This window comes from Lichenostomus cassidix, chromosome Z, assembly GCF_008360975.1.
Source record: "Lichenostomus cassidix isolate B80296 chromosome Z, HeHo_3.0, whole genome shotgun sequence".
NCBI lineage: Eukaryota > Metazoa > Chordata > Aves > Passeriformes > Meliphagidae > Lichenostomus > Lichenostomus cassidix.
In genome coordinates, this window is record NC_139511.1 from 29,314,406 (window position 1) to 29,333,884 (window position 19,479).

Genomic DNA, 19,479 nt, shown 5'->3' on the forward strand with positions numbered 1-19,479 from the left:
TGACAGCTGAAGTTTGACAACTGCTGATGGAAAAATACTGATGAAGTAAAATGAAGCCTATTGAAATGGCAGGCTTACATCATGAGATTTTTTTTTTTTAAATTGAACTGTTTTCAAACTTCTGGACTTCATGGGATTAAAGAAGACACAGCTATGTTCTTGCAAAAGAGTGAAGCTGTAATAAATAATAAGCAATTTATCTTTTTTCAAATATAAAATTTCTTCTTGTGGATAAATAAATTGTTTGATAATGGGCTTGGAATGATTGCCTTGTCCTGCTACCAGTTCTGATGGCATTCTTAATTTCAGTCTCATTTCTTTTGTGACCTTTGCTTTTACATTGAAGTACAGTGTTAGTCTATGTATTGAATTCCAAACCCCTGAACTATTCTTGAACATCTTGTTGATCTAGTTATTTCAAAGCTTCTGGTTTTATAGAAGCACGTTCCCCATGTAACAGGGAATGTAAATGTGTTAACTCTCAAGGCAAAACAAAATTATGATAAAAATGTCTCTGTTTGGTTTTGGGGATATTATCTCCCAGACACTTTTCCTGAGTGACTATGTTGCTTGTGCACTTAAATTACTCGCAGAAATAAATATCCAAATACTTAATTTGAATGTCCGTAACCAAACAACTGAAGACCTTGGGCAGTATGCTTAGCTTTTTAAACTCATAAGCCAATATGCAACATGCTCCACCTGCTAAAGGATAATATTATTTTCAGTCTAGCTCTATTTTTTGCCTTCACTAATAGTTATTTGACTATTTTGTGATTTAGAGCTCATTTGTCTACTTAGTCATTCACAAACACAGTTCATGCATGTGCAGTAGAAAGAAGAAAGCTAGAAAATTATTCTTTTTGCTCTGAAGAGATGAGGTCCATTTTGGCTATGTGAAGTCAGGCTGTTCATTACATCTTCCTCACATTTTGCATCCTTAATGTTGGATACAGTTGCTTCCTGAACAAGAAGGATAAAATCATCCCATTAGAAGTGGGTATATTTAAAGAACAGAAAAGACTAGTTCAATTTTTAGCAAGAGACTTTTGTTGCAACAAGGGAAGGATCATGCTTCCTTCATCTGTGAAAGTGATGTCAGCATGATCCTTTCCTTGACAGAGTCCATTCCTGTGGTCTGAAGGAATATTTGCCCATCTGGGAAAGAAATGGAAACAAGCATTTTACTTACAGAAGGGGCTTTCTGGTAGAACAGACTCGGTATGTCAAAGTGTTCTGATGGTAACAGCCCTTTTGAAACTACCAAACACCAAAGAAGTTATCCATGTCATGCAGCAACATTGTAGAATACTCACACAAACACCCACAAACTTCTTTCACTTTGGGGGATAAATGGCAAAAATCATGTCTTGATGGGACACTGGAAGAAATAATGTGCCTCAGCTTCCAGAAATTGTATATAATTTGTAACTTTTTTTTCTTTTCATTTTTTTTCTTAATGACTCTAGCACAAAGGCCTTAATTCCCATTCATTCTCCCATTCCCGGCCCAGTGCTGAAACCTAATAACCTATGGATATAACTTCCAGTTTTACCTAAATCCTAGTTGAGGCTCAACATCATGCATGGCTGGAACACCAGTCCAAGAGGATCAAAGCACAGGTCACTTGAACTCTCCATGTTGTTGCTGCTCATAGTGAAGGCTGTAATAACAGGAGAAGCTTAGAATACTGTTTCCCAAAATATTTTCCCAGCTTCCAGCCATATTGGTTCAGGAACTTATTGGACAGAAAGTGATTTTTTTATATTTAGCAACCCTCTTTTTTCTTCTGTATCTTTCATATTCTCCTCTCCATGCTACAACAGTTTATTTGATTTGCAACACCCTGTGGCAAGGAGTTCCAAGGGCCAGTTACTTGCTTTAAGAACAACCACATTCTTCTGTTTCTTCAGAGCTTTCCTCAGATTTTTTGAAAACTGTTTGAAACTTGCTTTCTCCTTAGGTCATGTGGGACTCTTTTATTTAGAGACAGTGAGAAGTCATTCCTTCTCCCAGTCACTTCCAGTTCTGAGGAACTCCAGCAAGGTGTATTTTTCCCTGACTGGAAGGTTCTATCTATTAATAGTTTCTTGTAGCCAAGCTGTCACATTCCTATCATTCTTGATGACCTAATTTCATATAATTTCACTTACCCTGACAAGTGGCACAGACCTTTCCCATAGTGCAAAATGAGTCTAAATTACACATTTATGTGAATGTGCACCTATTAATGACAAATGCAATTTGCATACTTACCCCAAAAAATCCACTGTTCTTCCCTTAGGTTACATCTTCAGACTATTGATGTTAGTGAATTCATGAACTCTATTCCACGGATAGAAGATCTTTCCAAAGAACTTTGATAGAATAGCCTTTTTGATTTAATTTAAAAGATTTTCACTTCCTATTCTTGAGAATATATGATCTTTAAATTTTTAAATCACTTTCCCCCCAAGAATAGAGTGAATGGCAAGCTTTTGGCTTTTCACGGGAAAAAATGGGCAGATTTCCAGTACTGCAGCCCATCTGTCTGAAAAAATGAGGTTGAATCCAGTGGCAGTTCTGATTGCAGATGGATTGAAAACAACAGCCCCTCCTTCTGATTCTTCTGGAGAGCATTTATTAAGCATCTCAATGCTGAAATTGTCCTTTTAATATCTCTCTTTATGCCTGCAATTCTGGGTTGTAAGTGAGGATCCTAAATGTGTTTAATTGGCTCTTGGGGTGACCAGTATTTGTTTCTTTCTGCAAAACTTTTAACTCTGCTTTTCCCTCCTTTCCTCTACATATGTCTGTGTGTATGACTACAGCATTACATGTCAGCAAGTACTACAGGCTACTGTCTGGATTATGTTTCAAACAGCAAACAAGCTATAGCCTTGAAAGGATTCCGATTGTGCTGTCATGTCAGCCTTCCTCCAGTGACCTTTGATTCCAGAGCAAGTACTGAGGTTACAAAAAAATTAACCCTGAACTAGTTTTCTCATGGCGAATGATGCATTGTGTTTGTTAGCCCTCGGTTTCACTGTGAAAGTGTGGGTTTACTGTGTTGCTGACAGTGGAGTTCTTACCAGTCTCTCCCAGTTGAAGCTTGAGGGTGTGGGGTCTTTGTGTTTCAGCTTTTCTTGTTTGGTAATTAAAGCTTTATATTTGGTCCTCGTGCCCTTCGAGGTTTGTGGACATGGGGAATAGCAAGGTAGTGTAATTGCTGTAGACCCTCCAGGGATGAGGGTTTTTTATGAGATGGTAATTCCACATTCTATCATAGAAAGTAGGTATTAAAAATCCAGAGTTTTATTTTTCTATTGGCCTAGGGTAGGGTACTAATGGTGTACAGGGAACACTCTGTTTCTGGATGCTGGTGGCTCTCTAGATAATCACAGATGTGTTGAAATGCTCTGGTATTTCCCTGCTGTCTCTTGGAAGCTGTAGGTGGCCAGTGGGCTGGCTCAGCTGGCTGGGAATGCCTGGGTTGAGCAGCACTGCTAACACTACCCAGAGCTTGGAGAGGAGTGTGTTAGAGGACCTACCCTGAACATGTCTCAGCTGGGCTCATTCAAGTACATCAGTTACTATTGTGAGCACACATCTAGGGCAGATACAGGAGAAGCTCTGTGGCCACCAGAAATACTGTCCTGATATCTGACCACAGTATTGTCTCCTCTTACCAACTGCTAATGCTGCAGTGCTCAGAGTCACAGCAGAGACAGGTCAGTGTCACCAATGCTCTGTGCTCAGGATTCTTCCTGGTTCTGGAGGATAGGTGACAGAAACAACAAACAGGACCAAACTCAGAGCTACAGAATTTTCTATTCAGCATAAGCTACTGCCAAAGTCTCATGTTATATTTTGATTAGTCCATTCTTAAGTCTGAATTGCACTATTTCTGGTTCCATTTTGGAAGTAATTACATATGAAGTCAAATTAACATTAAACATAGTCCAAAGAGGATGGACTGTGAAAAAAATGGAATAGGATAATTTGATAGTCATCTTTTCTCTAGGTGAGAGACCCCACTATGGTGCTTCCATGATATGATTAAACTATTTGACAAACCATTGAATACTGCACATTTGTAAAACAATTGCTTTGGTAATAATTCAGATGCAAGTCTATGAATACAAAGCACCAATGAAAAGAGTGTGCCTGAATAGAATATCTATTTACCACAAGAAAACAAAAAGCATGTTTTTAGCATGATACAGGAATCTCAGATTATGAAGCAGTCATTTTGTACACCAAATGGATATGGCTGTCCTTTCTTCGAGTCTCTGAGAGATTCCATTGCCCCTACTGTAAAATGCTTATAAAAAACCTGGATGTAATCCCTCTTGATTGTGCTGTATTTGATACTTGGGTATTTAGAACTATATGTGATACTTCCTGCCCTACCTATACCATAGTGTAGTATTGAGATTGGGCATTGCTGTCCCCTCAGAGGCTCTTTCAAGCCCTGACTTTTCTGTTGCTCAGATAAGGCAACAGATGTGGCTGTGGCTTGTAAAGGGAGACTTGTGGAGGAGTGCTTTGTAACCTCCTGCTGTACCTCCCATTCAGGAAACAAGGGAGACACAGAGTGTGTCTGGAGAATGGGCTTAGTGGACTTACAATAATAGAGACCATTTCCCAAAGGAAAAAAAAGTGTTTACTTGATCAGTAGTTGCTGTCTGAACAACACTGACCAACACTTGCAGTGCTTCATTTGGAGCTCAGGAGAAGGTGACATTCATACAAGCAATGAATGCAGTGTGAATGCAGCTGTGTTGCTTGCACAGTAAGCTTTCTACATGTAAATCCAGATGAATTCAAGGAGTCACACCAAGAGTCTTACACAATTGTAACCTTGTCCTGTTCACTAGATTGGCATACATAGAAGTTTTTTTGTTTGTTTGTTTGTTTTAGGACTGTATTGTTACCTTTTCATTTATGTAATATTTCTGTGAGTTGAGGTTAATACAGAGTTGAAAGCTCTTGAAATCTTGTTTTTGTCGTCTTTCATCCCTAAATGAGGATGTGAAATCTCAAATTAAGCAACAGTTTAAAATCTTCTATAGAAAAGTTTTCAAAAACCATTTTCTTCTGGTTCAAAAGTGTTTCATGCCCTTCAATTTTCTTTTGACACTCCTGAAGTAAAAAGTAAAAAGCACAGAAATTACATCAATTATTTTTCTTGCTCAATTATCTTCTGGCCCCTTGAGCTTTTCCAAGTAATTCTATAGACTGAGGTAACTCCATACCATGCTGAAAAGTGCATGGATCAATAGCAAGCATGGCCTATATATTAAAAAGGGTAAGAAAGAACTACTGATGGAAGACTGAAAATAGAACAAGCACGTCTTGTTCAATCAAGACTACAAGGTGACTTGCAAGAGGGCTTTGCTCCCTGAATGCTCAGCAGTACTGTGGGGCTTTTGTCTCCTTAAGCAAATTACTATAAAATTGTGGAAGAAAATTTACCTACCTTCCTGTAAGAGCACTTGTATGAGATCTGCATATTCAGAATTGGTCGTGTGGTTCCCACTATGATGGAGACTGAACAAGACACCAGGATATGAAAGAGGCCCCAAGGGTAAGGCTGAGGTACAGACTTCAGTAATATTAGATGGCTGGAGTGCCCTAAGACTTGTCAACAAATGATAAAGCCTGCCTTAAGAACTGTCTCACAAATCTGTTTCTGTCCATGTAGAAAGAAAGAGCAGCCTTTGTTTTGAGGGTGTTACCCACAGGAGTCTTCAGGACCCAGAATCACAAATGTTGGGGTGAAAGAGAAGGCTTGCCTACAGGGCAGGAACATGTGCAAATAGGAATGATACATGCATTGGTTTGGGAATAGAAGGTGTTTCTTGCTCTTTCCTGATTTTTGAAGGAAATGTCCTTTCTTAGTCCTGAGTGATGATTTTGCTGGGTGTCACATTAGATTACTATTCACAGTCTATGAGGCAGTTTTTTTGTTGACGTGTTCAAAGGCCTGAGTTGCAAACTGCATAATGAGATCCTTGAAAAGCTTTTACAGGCAGTGAAAAAAGTGTGAAGTCACCTTCATAGAAGGGAACATAATGATGTGGAGTTCAGAGTTGTGTTAATCAACACTAAAGGCTAAACCAGAGTGTGGTGTATATGAAAAGAGACAATAGCCACAGGGCAAATGTGGGAACTGTTTTTCCTTAGTCCATAACACAGGGATTCACATTCTGATGCTTAAAGTACTTGTGAAGACAACTTATTTATGGAAGTTTACGCAGATCAAATATTTCATACTGAATCTGCATCTTGCAGATTTTAAGGTTTGTAGGTGAATGACAACCATCACAGAATAACCAAACTATGCCAGCTGTGAAAAGGACGTCAGACATCTTACCTAATTGTCATACTTGAAGCATGAACAATGGTGCAGCAGACCTTTCCCGTAAGTTATTTCTCTTGTTTTATTTTTATCCTTTATTTTTAAAAATGTATTCTCGACTTTTCATTTGCATTTCCAGTCTTTTAGAATATGAAACAATGTAATACATTACTGAGTGACTTGCCATTGATTGTTGTTATTACTTTATTTCAAATAAACCCATAGGTTGGTCTTAGACTGAAAGTGACTTCAGTTATTTTCTTCTCATGCCAGAGTTTTGGCATCTCAACTTTCTTGAAAGCTTTGAACGTATAAGGGACCAAGTTGTCTAGCACTGCTTCTTCTACAATTTTTGGGTACTTTTGTTATTTTTGCAGCTTTCTGAAAATAGTCCACTAAGCGGCATTGTCAAAGAATCCTCAGTGATGTTGTGTGATGTCAAATCTCTCAATAAGCCTGTGGTGGTTACAACATGAGTGATTTTAGAAGAAGTCACATCTCTGAAGTGATGTGATTTTTTTTTTTTTTTAAATTAAAGGAAGGTAGTGGCTTTTTGACAGCTTCTGTTCTGACAGTCCTGGAGGTGCACTTAGACTTTTAGTCTCTAATTTTTTCTTCCACATAAATTTGTCTGTTCTATCAGGACTGCATTCTTGGTGGAACTCCCACGTAGAACTAAAATAAACTGTGGAGCGAGGAGAGAAAGCTGCTCTGGCTAGCAGATACAATGTTTGTGTGTGTGTGAGTGTGTATATTATGTTTCTGTCTGTGGGTGTATGAAGAAACTGCTGGGAGCAAACCAAATTGGGAGTTCTTCCTGGGCACAATGTGTCTGCAATCACTGGTATTTCTTCACTATGGAAGTCCCACAGCTTCTTATGAAAACCCTGTCTCCTCTACTTGCAGCCTGTCTGCTGGCCCTCAGGCTTGAGAAAACATGAGATCACTGGCAGATATTATGTTAACTTTTCTTCAAGTAAAACTCGATTCTATTCAATGAGATGAGGGTTACAAGCTCCCGACTTGAGTAAAAGCCCATTCCAAAGAACATTTTCCTCTGGTAGAGTACCATCCCACTGAAATCACTGTAGCTACCAAGAAACACCACACCATCAGTGTATTGCTATGCTGCTGTTGCCAAGCATCCACGCTGCTTGAAGTATATCAAGAGAATAAGAGAAGGTGAATTAATTATTTCTAGAGAGTTCCTACCATTTCTGGTATGTAAGTAATTTTACCAGTTAAGCTCTATTACAGCTGTTTAAACGTCTCTTGCTGCTATGTAGAAGTTCCCAATGACATCTCATTGTGAGAACTCAGCTGCCTGGGAAAGGCTCATAAAGATTCTCAGAGATTCGATTGCAGTCTCTTTAGAACTTTCCTGTGCGAGGGTGTTGTGATTTAGCTTATGGGCAGTCACAGTGCCCTTGTGCAGTGTCATTTCTTCCTGCCAACACATTAATCTGTTTCAAAGAGACCTCAGAAAATCTGCAGGGGCCAGAGGAACAGTTTGCAATCTTCCACCCAAGCCCCTGAGAAGTAATTGAGGCAGCCATAATATCTTGCTGTCTTGCTGTCTGGTCTTCTGGTTTGTTTTGTATAGTTTGGTTTTTTTATTTGTTTGTTTGTTTGGTTTTTGGTTTTGTTTGTTTGTTTGTTTTTAAATTAAAAAAAAAAGTTTTCTTGCTCTTAGTCATACTTAAAAAATGGTGTGGTGCTAACATAATATTTTGGAGGTATCTGGTAAGAAATCACAGAATAGTTTGTTGGAAAGGACCTTTAAAAGGTCTTCTAGTCCACATCCACCTCCACCCCTGCCCCACATATAACGTGAGCAATTTAGAACTTAGAAGTCCATATAGAGAGCAGCACTTTATGCCCCTCCATGGCAGCAGAGATAGGTGACTTGCTTCCCATCAGAGAGAAATCTTGTTCTTCTGACTTCCTTGGTCTCACAGCTGTCTTTGGATAGGTTTGATCCTGCTGCCAACTGAGAAACATTCTATATATATGTACTAAACACATCACTAGAGTTACTGTTGTATGGTGTTGCTCCAGTCCCTGTTAGCCTTTCTTTAAAGCTACAGGAAGATTCCAGTCAGCAGGATTATCTTACAGACTGATATTTCTGGGTTTTTGGATAGACATCATTCTTGTCAGTCAGAAACCGTGGAGAAGACCATCATTTTCCAAGGCAACAGAGAAGGTCTGGAACCTGTCACCAGGATGAATTTGGGAAATCTGCTAGAGCAGTAGAGATTTACACAGTTAGCAGTTTTTATTTTTTTTATTCAGCTGTTCTTTCTGTGCCAAAGTGAATAATTTCTCTGAAGCAGGAAAGCAGGGCTGTAACAACCATAAATCACAGGCAGATAAATATTGTGGCAAGCAGATCTGCTTTCAAGTTCTTTTTTTTCCTGTTGGAACTGCAGGCTGCATGTGACTAATGCCAGAATACTGCAGTGCAGGTGGGCTCATGTGAACAAGATGCCTGCATTCACTTCTCCATCAGTAGATATCAGGTGAGCAAGTCCAGAGGAGAATTTTCCTCCTAAAGTAGGTGTTTCCACTTGGCCTGAAGAATCTCATCCCAAAATCCGTGACTAGCTGGAGTAGGCCTCCATGGACTAGGAAGGGAACATATGCAGAGATTATTTACAGCTACATCCTAGCTGAGTCATAGGGGTCAGGAGGGCAAGAAAAGCACTTGCCAGGGATTAGTGATCAAAACGGGAACAGTAGCCACTGCATTTAAGTTATACAGGGAGTTGTTCCTGCTTTATGGTTGTGGGGTTGCATGGAGTGTTCCCCTGAAAATGGGACTGCACCCTTCCAGGTGTAAATCTGTCTTAAAATTGCCTGCATACAGAAGCTTTGCAGTGCAAATAATGAAGATCAAAAAAACTCCTGAGAAGAAGAAATGGGAGTGCCTCCCAAAGGTGAATGCAGCAGCTTTGGAATAGAGGCAGTAACAGAAATTTATGTTATCTTAATTGCTGTAAATCTTCTTAATCTTAGCCTGTCTCTTAATCCCTTACCAAGTAATAACAGGCATCACTTGTCTTTTAGGGAAAAGATTTGTGTAGTAGTTCAAACGAACAGTGTGTGGATTGCTATTTTCATGTAGTGCATCTGGAAACATATTTATATAATGTGCCTGCAAGCAAGGCAGAGTGCTTTTTAACTAGGGTTGCACACATTTGGCAGCATAAGTAAAAGACTGTGGCCTTCCAGGTATCTTAGAGTAGTAATGGTCCCTCCAAAAAAGAAGTCAGGTTTGCACTCTTCAGCTAGCAGCTCAGTCTGGTACCCCAAAATCACTCCCCGTCATGCCTGCATCATTTTAATTTCTCTTCCTGTACAAGCTGCCTTTAGCCAGTGGGGGCACAGTGGTTGAATATTCTCTTAGTGCTGTGTGCTGGAGACTGATGATTGCTTTTGTTTCCAGCTTTTTGAATTTTTCCCTTCCTGCCTTGTAGCAGGATTTAACTGGCATGAGGTAGGTAAAAGGAGTCTCAGCAGTCTGCATGCTCTGTGTGTTGGTCTCTGGAACACAAATGCCTCCCCCAGCCCCTCCTTGCACAGTTGCAGGATCTTGAACACTTACAACCTAGTACTCTTCTGCAGTGGACACAGGCATCAGTGTGGGATGGGGAAGGGAGAATGCTCCTTCATGGTACTTGTTTGTTAAAATGTCTGTGTGAAATATGTATGAGTGAAAGCCTAGCTTCTACTTTTGGAGGGCTCTGAGACAGCAGGGTGATGACTGTGTTTGTCTGATGGTGTGTCCCCAGTCCAAGGCACATTTTTGGGTCAGGCTGACCTAGACACATTGGCACTACTCACCCTGACCTTTGCATGTGCATCATCAGGTGTTCCCTTGTATGACAAGTTTGGAGTTAAAGGTGTGCTACTTAAACACATACCCACATTGAAGTAAAACCTTGTACAACAAAACTGGGATATCAATAGTGTTTGAAAATTCTATTTTATCCAGTTTTCAGTTTTTGTCTTCAACAGGACTTGCTTAGGTGAACTCACTATGTTTCCAGATAATCTATTTCCAATCAATGGAATTATTTCTTTTATGAGTGACTGAAGTAATAGCTTATCCTAATGGCCTGTGTGTCTTCAAAGGCAGTGGCAGCAGTGCTTCACCATGATGTGAGCATTGACGAATGATGCAATCAGATAAAAATGAAACCAGCCTGGTGTGGATTGTCAGATGTGTTTATGGAACTCAAACTAGGTTTCTTTCTTCTGCATAGCCTTACCCTGTCCAGGCTAGAGGTAGCTGATAACCTTCCCACACCTTCTGTCTCTGCACGTTTGTGTTGTATGTTTGTCTCAATCATCTCATCATGTACCACCATCTTGTAGTTTACAACATGAAATGGTGTCATCATACGATATTAATAGTTCTTTGGCCTGCACTTGTGTCTCAGAAAATAATTGCTCATGGTGCCTTGTAGGTGTCTTGGAAGGTCACAGAGCAGAAAGAGAATGAATGAGTCTATCAGAGAATATTAATAATTTCACCTAGGAAGTGTGCAATTTTTTTTGCAGCAGAGGAGGTTTGCAAGCTAATGAATGAACTGAAGTGAACATTTCACTCCTCAGAGATATTAACTATACTAAATCGAAAGTGCACAGCACAGTACCAGATAAGAAGAACACTAACTCTGATGCATACAAATGAGTTACAACTGACAGGCCATCAAGAGTGATTGACATCTTTCAGAAACTGATTATAAAATGTAGTACCTGCTTCAACCTGGAAAAAACCTATAGGATCATTTTCAATAACAGATATGTATTAGCCCAGTGCCAGTTTCTAGTTTGTCATGAAATGAAAATTGTGACTGGCAATATAAAAAACCCAATAACGAATGACAAGCAAAGTGTTAGGTTGTGCTCCTGGGTCAAAACAACTCCATGCAGTGCTGCAGAATAGGGGCACAGTGTCTGGGCAGCTGCTCAGCAGAGAAGGACCTGGGGGTGCTGGTTGGCAGCAGCTGAACATGAACCAGGAGTGTGCTCAGGTGGCCAAGAAGTTCAGTGGCATCCTGGGCTGTATCAGCAATATTGTGGCCAGCAGGACCAGGGTAGTGATTGTGCTCCTGTGCTTGGCACTGGTGAGGCCACATCTCTAGCTCTGTGTCCAGTTCCAGGCCCTCCACTCCAAGAAGGACATTGAGTCCTGGAGTGTGTCCAGAGAGGGGCAATGGAGCTGGTAATGGGTCTAGAGCACAATTCCTATGGGGAGCAGCTGAGGGAGCTGGGAGGGTTTAGTGTGGAGAAAAGGAGGCTCAGGGATGACATTATCACTTACTACAACTCCCTGGTAGTAGGCTGTAGCCAGGCAGGTTGTGTTTCTTCTCCCAGGTAACCAGCAACAGGACAAGATGAAATGGCCTCAAGCTGTTAAAGTGGAGGTTTAGACTGGGTATGAGGAAAAATTTTGCCACCAGAAGTGTTCTGAAGCACTGGAACAGACTAACAATGAAGTGGTCACCATTCCTGGAGGCATTTAAAATACATGTAGACATGGCACTTAGGGACTCAGTTGGAGGTAGTTTTGCAGTTTTAGGCTGACAGTTGGACTTGATGATCTTAAAGGTCTTTTTCGACCTAAATGATTCTACAATTCCGTGAAAAATAAGAGAGAGGTCAAAAGATCCAGGATATTGTGACTGCAGGTCTGAGATCAGATCTAATGAATATCACCTGGAAATAATGTCTCCACATAAATTGCACAGGGACCTTTACTGTTGTAGTTAAAATTGTGTTAAAAGGATGTACCACCAATGTAAAGAAATAAATAATATGCTAACTGAAGAATTCACTTAAAATATGAGTTGCTAGTTGTAAGCTAGAAGGAGACAATAGAAAAGGAGTTTATTCATTTGTTGCACAAGTGTGCAAATACCAGGAGATTGATGTTGGTTTGTGTGCAAGTACTGTATTGCCCTGTGTAGCTAGAGAGAAACTGTCACTGTGCAGAAATGGAGACTTTGCAGAGATAAAAACATACAGACTAAAATTTTAGCTAAAAAATTATTTTAATGAGGCTGGCAGGGTCTTGCTCTAAAAAACATACCTTCCATTATCTGTCAAAGAACACTATCCAGCAGCTTGTAAGATAAGAAAATTATTTTTTCTGTTAATGTGGCTATCTATCTCATTCACTTTTGGGCTTCACCTGTCTGCAGAGTGAAACATAGGTCTTGGACATATTAGAACTTACTACTACCTCAAATAATGTGGGAAAAATAATTTCTAGAAAATTCAAAGTGCTTACAGTGCCTTGGTACATGGCTCTGTACCAAGCTGGCAAGTAGCCCTTCAACACCAGCCTTTATATTCTACCTTGGTGTCTGGAAGGGAAATGAAACATTACCATAGTGGTGAAAAAAAGCATTTTTCTCAAAATGGTTGGGGTTCTTAATACCTCCAAGTATCTTTAAGTATCTCATGTGCCTTTAGGGAGAATTTGCTCAGCTTACCAGTTTGTTTCCCTGCAAGAAAAACAGTTTTCTTCAGCAATACAGTTTGTCTGGCTTGGATACAGAGGGAGAGAGAAAGAATGAAGTAAAATACCAGAGACAGAGAAAGCTGAGTCTGGGAAGGGGAATGGCTGAAGAAAAGATCCCCAGTAGCAGACATTTTTTCAGTAATGTTAATTTATAAACAAAATGAACTGAAGCTTTGAATGCTCCTCTACTACTCCTTCCTCTTACCCATTTGTGTTCTGCCGGTCCATCACTTGCACATGACCCATGACCTATGGCTCACCACTTGGTATTTTTAAGTGAACCTCACTGGAATCCTACCAGTATTGTTCCCATGATATCACAGAAAAGTTAATGCTGAAACAGATAGGCTTCTCACTGGCCTGGAAATAAGCACCAGCTCATAGATTGTCCTGGGACTGTCCTGGGAAGCACAAATGCATATAAATGTTGTGTAAGATTTGCGCTGAGTGGATCTGGGAAAGTAAGCAGAGAGAAATGTTCCTGTCTACTCTGAGCTTTGAGTTTCATTGAGAACTTCTTAATTTAATACAATGTTAATGATCCCTATCAGAGATCCCCACTGCACCAAAAAGACCAGAAAATAGCATTGTCTAAGATATTATGATTTCTCAAATGAGCCTCTCAAATGAACTTGGCATCAGTTCTTTGTTTACGAAAGGAATCACTAATGCATTTCAGTAGGTGTATTAGTTAACTATTAATTAATAATTTGTGATTTTTCCTTCAGAGCTATTCAGTACTAATATATAAACACATTTTTTGTTCATGGAAGTACCACTTTCAAATGTCACACAATACCTTCCTGAGGGGCTGTTACATTTGTATTGAAACTGTAACAGGTGGAAGTCAGATGTTTTGGTTGTTTTTTCAGACATAAGCTTTATATTATGGTCTTGATGATCTTCATTGATACCAAAAAAATGTACTCATTTCTGGCTCTGAAATGATTCTGCAAAGATGAGGGACCCATTCTTGCTCCAGATCAGTACTCTGTGATTAGCTCCTTATGTTTGGATGATGTGATAAAAGTCATGCTGTGATTTAGAGACTCTCAGGAATCAGTTGTCCTGTCTCTTCAATCTAAATATGGCTCAGACACAAATTGTACTTCCAAAAAAATAAAAACAAACCAAAAACCCTGTGAAATTCCCTCAGCACATGCCCATTTCAGGCAAACCTCCTGCTGGTTCCTCTGAAACCTATCATTGAGAGAGAGAACTTCTGCACCATCCTCTGAGATCTAGCTGTACACACACACAGGCATTTTGAAAGACAGGTTTGGGTGCTATTTGTCTACAATATGAAATGAGATTTGAGCAAAGGAAATTATTTTAATTTTACTTAATTACCTTACCTGAAACAATGGTGTATACAAATTTCCATCATTCTTTACTTAATTAAGAATGCCCAAGGTGTTCCTATTTCTCCATAAATAATCCTTAATAATCCTAATCCTGTAGACTTGCAGAACACATTTTTGCCTGCTATATTTAGGACTACTTTTTTATCAAGCAGCAAATTCAACACTGCTCCTGCAAGTTGATTCTGTGAGTTTGTGTTTTCTGTGTGAAAGCTGGATTGGTGTCAGTCAGCTGTTGAGGGGTTAGGTCATAGTTGGTGGTGCTCTTGTAACAGAAGTCTGGCAGTTAAGAATTTACTTTTCTTCAGTTTAGATGCAGGATGTGTTTGGGCATGTACTCTGCACCGTTTTCCTTGCAAAATTAACTTTAGCCACTTTCAGATGCCATTTAAACTTGTGAGGTCTCCAGAGTCACACAGTGTCTGGGGCTGTTTTAACTGCAGCCAGCAACAAAGCACCATGCAGCTGCTCACTTGCTCTCCCACCTGCTAGAAAACGTGTGGGTTTGAGATAAAGGCAGTTTAATTGGGAAAGCAAAAGCCACACGTGCAAGCAAAGCGAAAAAATGAATTAATTCCCATGGGCAGGTAGATGTTTTGCATCTCCAGGACTGCAGGGCCCCATCACACCTCATGGTGACTTGGGAAACCAAGTGACATCACTCAAATGTCCCCTCCTTCCTCCTTCTTGCACCCAGCTTTAAATACTGATCTGGAATATCCTTCTGGTCAGTTTGGGTTACCTGTCCTGGCTGTGTCCCCTCCCAGCTTTTCATTCACCCCCAGGTGCCATGCCAGCATGGCAGTACAAAAAGCAGAAAGGCCTTGTTTCTGTGTAAGCCCTGCTCAGAAGTAATAAAAACATATCTATCATCACTATATTCAGCACAAATCCAAAATGCAACACATTACTAGTTCTGTGAATAAAATTAACTCCATCTCGGCCAAAACCAGCACATCAAAGCTGAGTGAACCCACAGTATTTGCTTAACACCTGATTGTTTAACTGTTTGGCCCATATGAATTAAGGGAATTATTATTGCTTTTAAATAACTGCCATGCCACTTCTGGGATGATTTTCCATATGAAGTCTTTTATCCTTTGAGGGCAGGACTGTTTATTGTAGCCAAAAATGTGAGAGTTTGCACACATTGTCCTGGAGCTTTAGCAATTTCTGTTTTCTTTCTGTAGTGTTGTCTAAAGATGTTAGAAATAATGTTTATTGAAACTCCTTACTAATTAGTGAATAGTGTGACAGTCTCTGACTTTGTGTCAAGGTATATGTCACAGCTGGGTTGTGAAAGACAAAAAGACAGAAAGAAAGACAAAAGCCCTCATGTTTATCACATGAACAGACTCAATAAGTGTGTCCTTCCCCTGTTTCCTTGGGAGCTTCAAATGGAGGCTTAAGGACAGAACAACTGCTCTTTCTTTCTGCTTGTGCCCATAACTGTGGCACCTCAGTTGCATGTGGAGGAATTCTCTGGGATCTTCACTGCTGAACTGCTAAAATCAGCTGTTATCTAGGGAGTGTTAAGAGAACAAAGTCTACAGTTTAGGACGAAGAACAAAGGAGATGAAAAAAGACCTTTTCTTTCCCAAAAGTAACACAAAAGTCCTTAGGTAAAATGTAGTGTAAAATTTTGGTTCTCATAATACATTTCCTTCCAATTAGTTAACAGTGATACTACTGTGCAGCATTTTACACATTTAGAAGGTGACTTTGAAACCAGAGGTGAATTAAGAGAGTCTATGAGGATCCTGAAAGTACATTCTTCTTCTTCTAAGTGTCCTGTGTGCTAAATGGCTCCAGAACCAAATGCCTAAAGTATTTAAAATATTGGTCTTGTTTAAGAAATAAAAGAAAGTTATGTGATTTCACTTTTTACATGATGAGCTGAGCTGACATTATAACTTAATGATAGCCTAGAGGTAGTGCTTAGAGGGAAAAAAATAATCTCTTTCTGCTGCTGAATTCTGTTTCCTAAGTAACTGGAGTATTATATTGTCTGAGTAGCTCTAACTGGAGAGAAGCTAGAAAGAGATAAACCTGATAGATTATTGAACCTAAATCAGTTTAATCATCAGTGGAGAAATCTGTGGGGGGGACCTAGAAATAAAAGGTGTTAGTGAGATTTGTGATCAATGATGTATGCACAAAAAGGCTGCTCAGAGCTCTTTCTGCAGTGGAGATATGTGACCCAACTAGGCTGTATTTCCTTGCCACTTGCTATGAAATTTTAGCTTACTTGCAATTTCAGTTAGCCTTCCTTGCCTTACAGGAAAGAAATCAGCAGATAGTCGGTGTAAATTTGCTGTCAATATGCAAGAGTTTCTGTACTACTCTGATCCTGCAACAAAGGATGCAAAATGGTAGTAGAGGAAGGCTGACAATAGACAGGGACCATGAATATTCCAGGTGGGGTTTGTTTGGGGTCCCTAGGTGTCTTTTTGTTTTAAGCCACAGATTTCCTAACCATGGAAGTGTCAAGAGGTTTGTGGTTAGGCAGCTGAATGGAGACAGTCATGTTTACTGTTGTTATTTCCCACCTGGCCGAAAACACCCCCTGTGTATTACAACCAGATCTTGTAAGGCTTAAAATTACCTGTTTCCCATGTTTCTCTATGGAAAATTTCTCTGTCACATGTTGGGGGATTGGGGGGTTGTTTTTGATTCAGGTTTGATTTTACTTTAGAGCTGTGGGAAAACATGTTACCTGTAAAAGAAATGTGGTGAGAAAAGGTATCTACTTACCTCTTTACAAATTCCTTGTTGGTTATTATAAGCAATAGTTAATCTGATAACTGCCATCACTAGGGCAATTCAGGAGGAATCATTCTTACAGGTTGCAGATGTTTCTCCCCTTAAGGACCAAGGTTTCACAATCTCTATCCCAAGAACAGATGGGGAAAGCAAGACCAAACACAGTCCTCCAGCAGTGTTGACACACTGAAGAGTAATTTATGAAGGTAGTTCATAAGGGATTGTGAAAACTTCTTTCCTTCACTTAGCCCTTGGTAAGACCAACAAACAATTATTTGGCAGGACTTTGATAGTGTGTCCTTCCAATCCAAGCCTTTGTAAAAGCCAGAAAGCTTTGCTTCATGCAAAACAAGAGATGTTGAATATGTATAGTTGTGACTATTAAAACAAGTCTCAGATTAACTGAATTAAATCTCAGCCAGCAACGAGCCAGTGTGGAGGTGTCTTGACTCAGCATCTAAGGACCAATAGTGCTTTTCCAGGGTGAAGGAACCTCATTTAGTAAAAGATGCAGAGTATTTTTCTGCTACAGACAGGGTCCAACACTGCTTCCTAAGGATATGTGTCCTCACTTCATCCATGTAACCAGGCTTGATCCTGCTGCAGCCCTCCAGTGCCCTGATGATGCTGTATCACAGTACATGCTCTCCTCCTTTCCTCAGCAGCTGATTTCCTCCCTGGCTGGATGATGGACAGTCATTTGCTAATAAAAATGTCTCTGAAATGCAGGGTAAATGGGTTTATGCAGCTCTGTGGGGATAAAGGGGCATGCAAGATACCTCCTCCTCATTTGCATGGTTGTGCAAGGGCTTTGTACAGCAACAAAAAACTGGGTCAGGAACACACACAGGGACTGAAAATTTGGAAGCTATGTGTATTCAGCAATAGAAAGAGGACAAGACAAAGCCAGGATCCCACCTAGGTACTAAAGCATTACAGGTGGTGGTATCCAAGAAGAGATAAGAGGCATGTAGAGATGCTGCTTCTTTCTGATCCACAGTAGGAGCCTAGAATTCATCAACTCCAACTGTTTGCTAATGCCAAGTGGTCCTACCTGTCATAAGATGTGTAATTTCTGACAACAATTAAGACTGTGATTGCTCATCCCTGCAATCAAGATTTAAAATTCCTTTCTGAGCCCTTGTGTCATTTTGTTCTGGATGTATAACCTGCCTATTACATTAAAAACCCTTCAAAATCAATCATCAGTCACTTGGCTGAGCTGATAAAGTGAAAAAATGGTCTGGATGGCAGCTTGTCCCTTTCAGGACTGAAAACAAGCTGGCTGCCATCATGCAAGTCTACTGATGTAGTCTCTTCCTCTTGCTGTTGTGCTTCTCCTGCCAGTGCCAGGTAACTTACCTGATCAGGTTGAGTGCCTTGCCCACCTCCTGCCTTGGGGGAGATTGTGCTGCCTCCTCAGTGAAAGGAGAAACCTTTCCTGATGCAGAGGGCATGACAGATGGCCTTGAGCATGGGGAAAGAGAGACCTGCCATCCTGGGGGTTTTCCCCACATTCTTATGGTGCTGATTTTCTCTTGTGCTTTCTCTAGGGGCTACCAAAGACATGGGGAAGATGCTGGGTGGGGATGAGGAGAAAGACCCAGATGCTGCTAAGAAAGAAGAGGAACGACAGGAAGCCCTTCGGCAACAAGAGGAAGAGAGGAAAGCCAAATATGCCAAAATGGAGGCTGAAAGAGAAGTTATGAGACAAGGGATTCGAGACAAGGTAAGTATCTGGCTTTTGACACACACTGATCAACTTGTAATGCCCAGTGGAGAGCATCTGTTTTCAGCTGACTTGTGACTAGTTCCCTCGGTGCCTGCATAGAACCAGGTAACTACTTTGCCACACTGAACTTTGTCCCTTTATGAACTCTTCCTCAAGCTCTGTCCGTGTTTAAACACACCTCCCACACAGCAAAGCCCTGCAAAGTTGAAATAGAGAGTGAAGATGAGGAGAAAAATACACCTATTTTTCTCATCATCTATTAAATGCTCAAAATATGTTATGTTAGAGGCTTCCTTTTACCTTGGGGATACTTTCCAAGCTTTCAGTTGTGGTTTGTAAGAAGAGTCATAATTCAGTGAATTTTTGAGAGATATGGTGCAACTATCTTCTGTATTAATTCCAAAACGTTACTATGCTGACCAGTGATAAGGACAAATCTAGTCTACTTTTCATATTTAGGCTTCCATCACTTACATGGGATTAATCTGAAAAAAAGAGAGTTTTCATACATTAACTATCAGGGGTTGATGTGTGGAAGGAGAAGGCAGTTTTGGTGCCTCTCCCTCAAGCCCAGACCAAAACTGTTTCTTTAGAATAACTTAGGTTTATAAGAAGATGTCTGGTGTTCATATATCTTGGAAAGAAATGTGGGCAATTTTTGGATGAGGGGTTTCTAATGATGAAGTCCTCTGTGGTGACTTACATCACATGCCAAAGAAAATACCTGTAGATAAAACGAGAAAAC

General features: G+C 40.2%; 1 protein-coding gene across 3 annotated transcripts in view; it reads left to right on the forward strand.

The window, feature by feature from the left end:
- CPLX1 (complexin 1) overlaps positions 1–19,479 on the forward strand; it is a 107,159-nt gene that overhangs the window by 44,256 nt on the left and 43,424 nt on the right. For all 3 annotated transcript variants that reach the window (XM_085043678.1, XM_085043677.1, XM_085043679.1), the window contains exon 3: positions 18,556–18,731. In XM_085043678.1, coding sequence (XP_084899804.1) covers positions 18,556–18,731 — 176 coding nt within the window. The remainder of the gene's footprint in view (positions 1–18,555; positions 18,732–19,479) is intronic.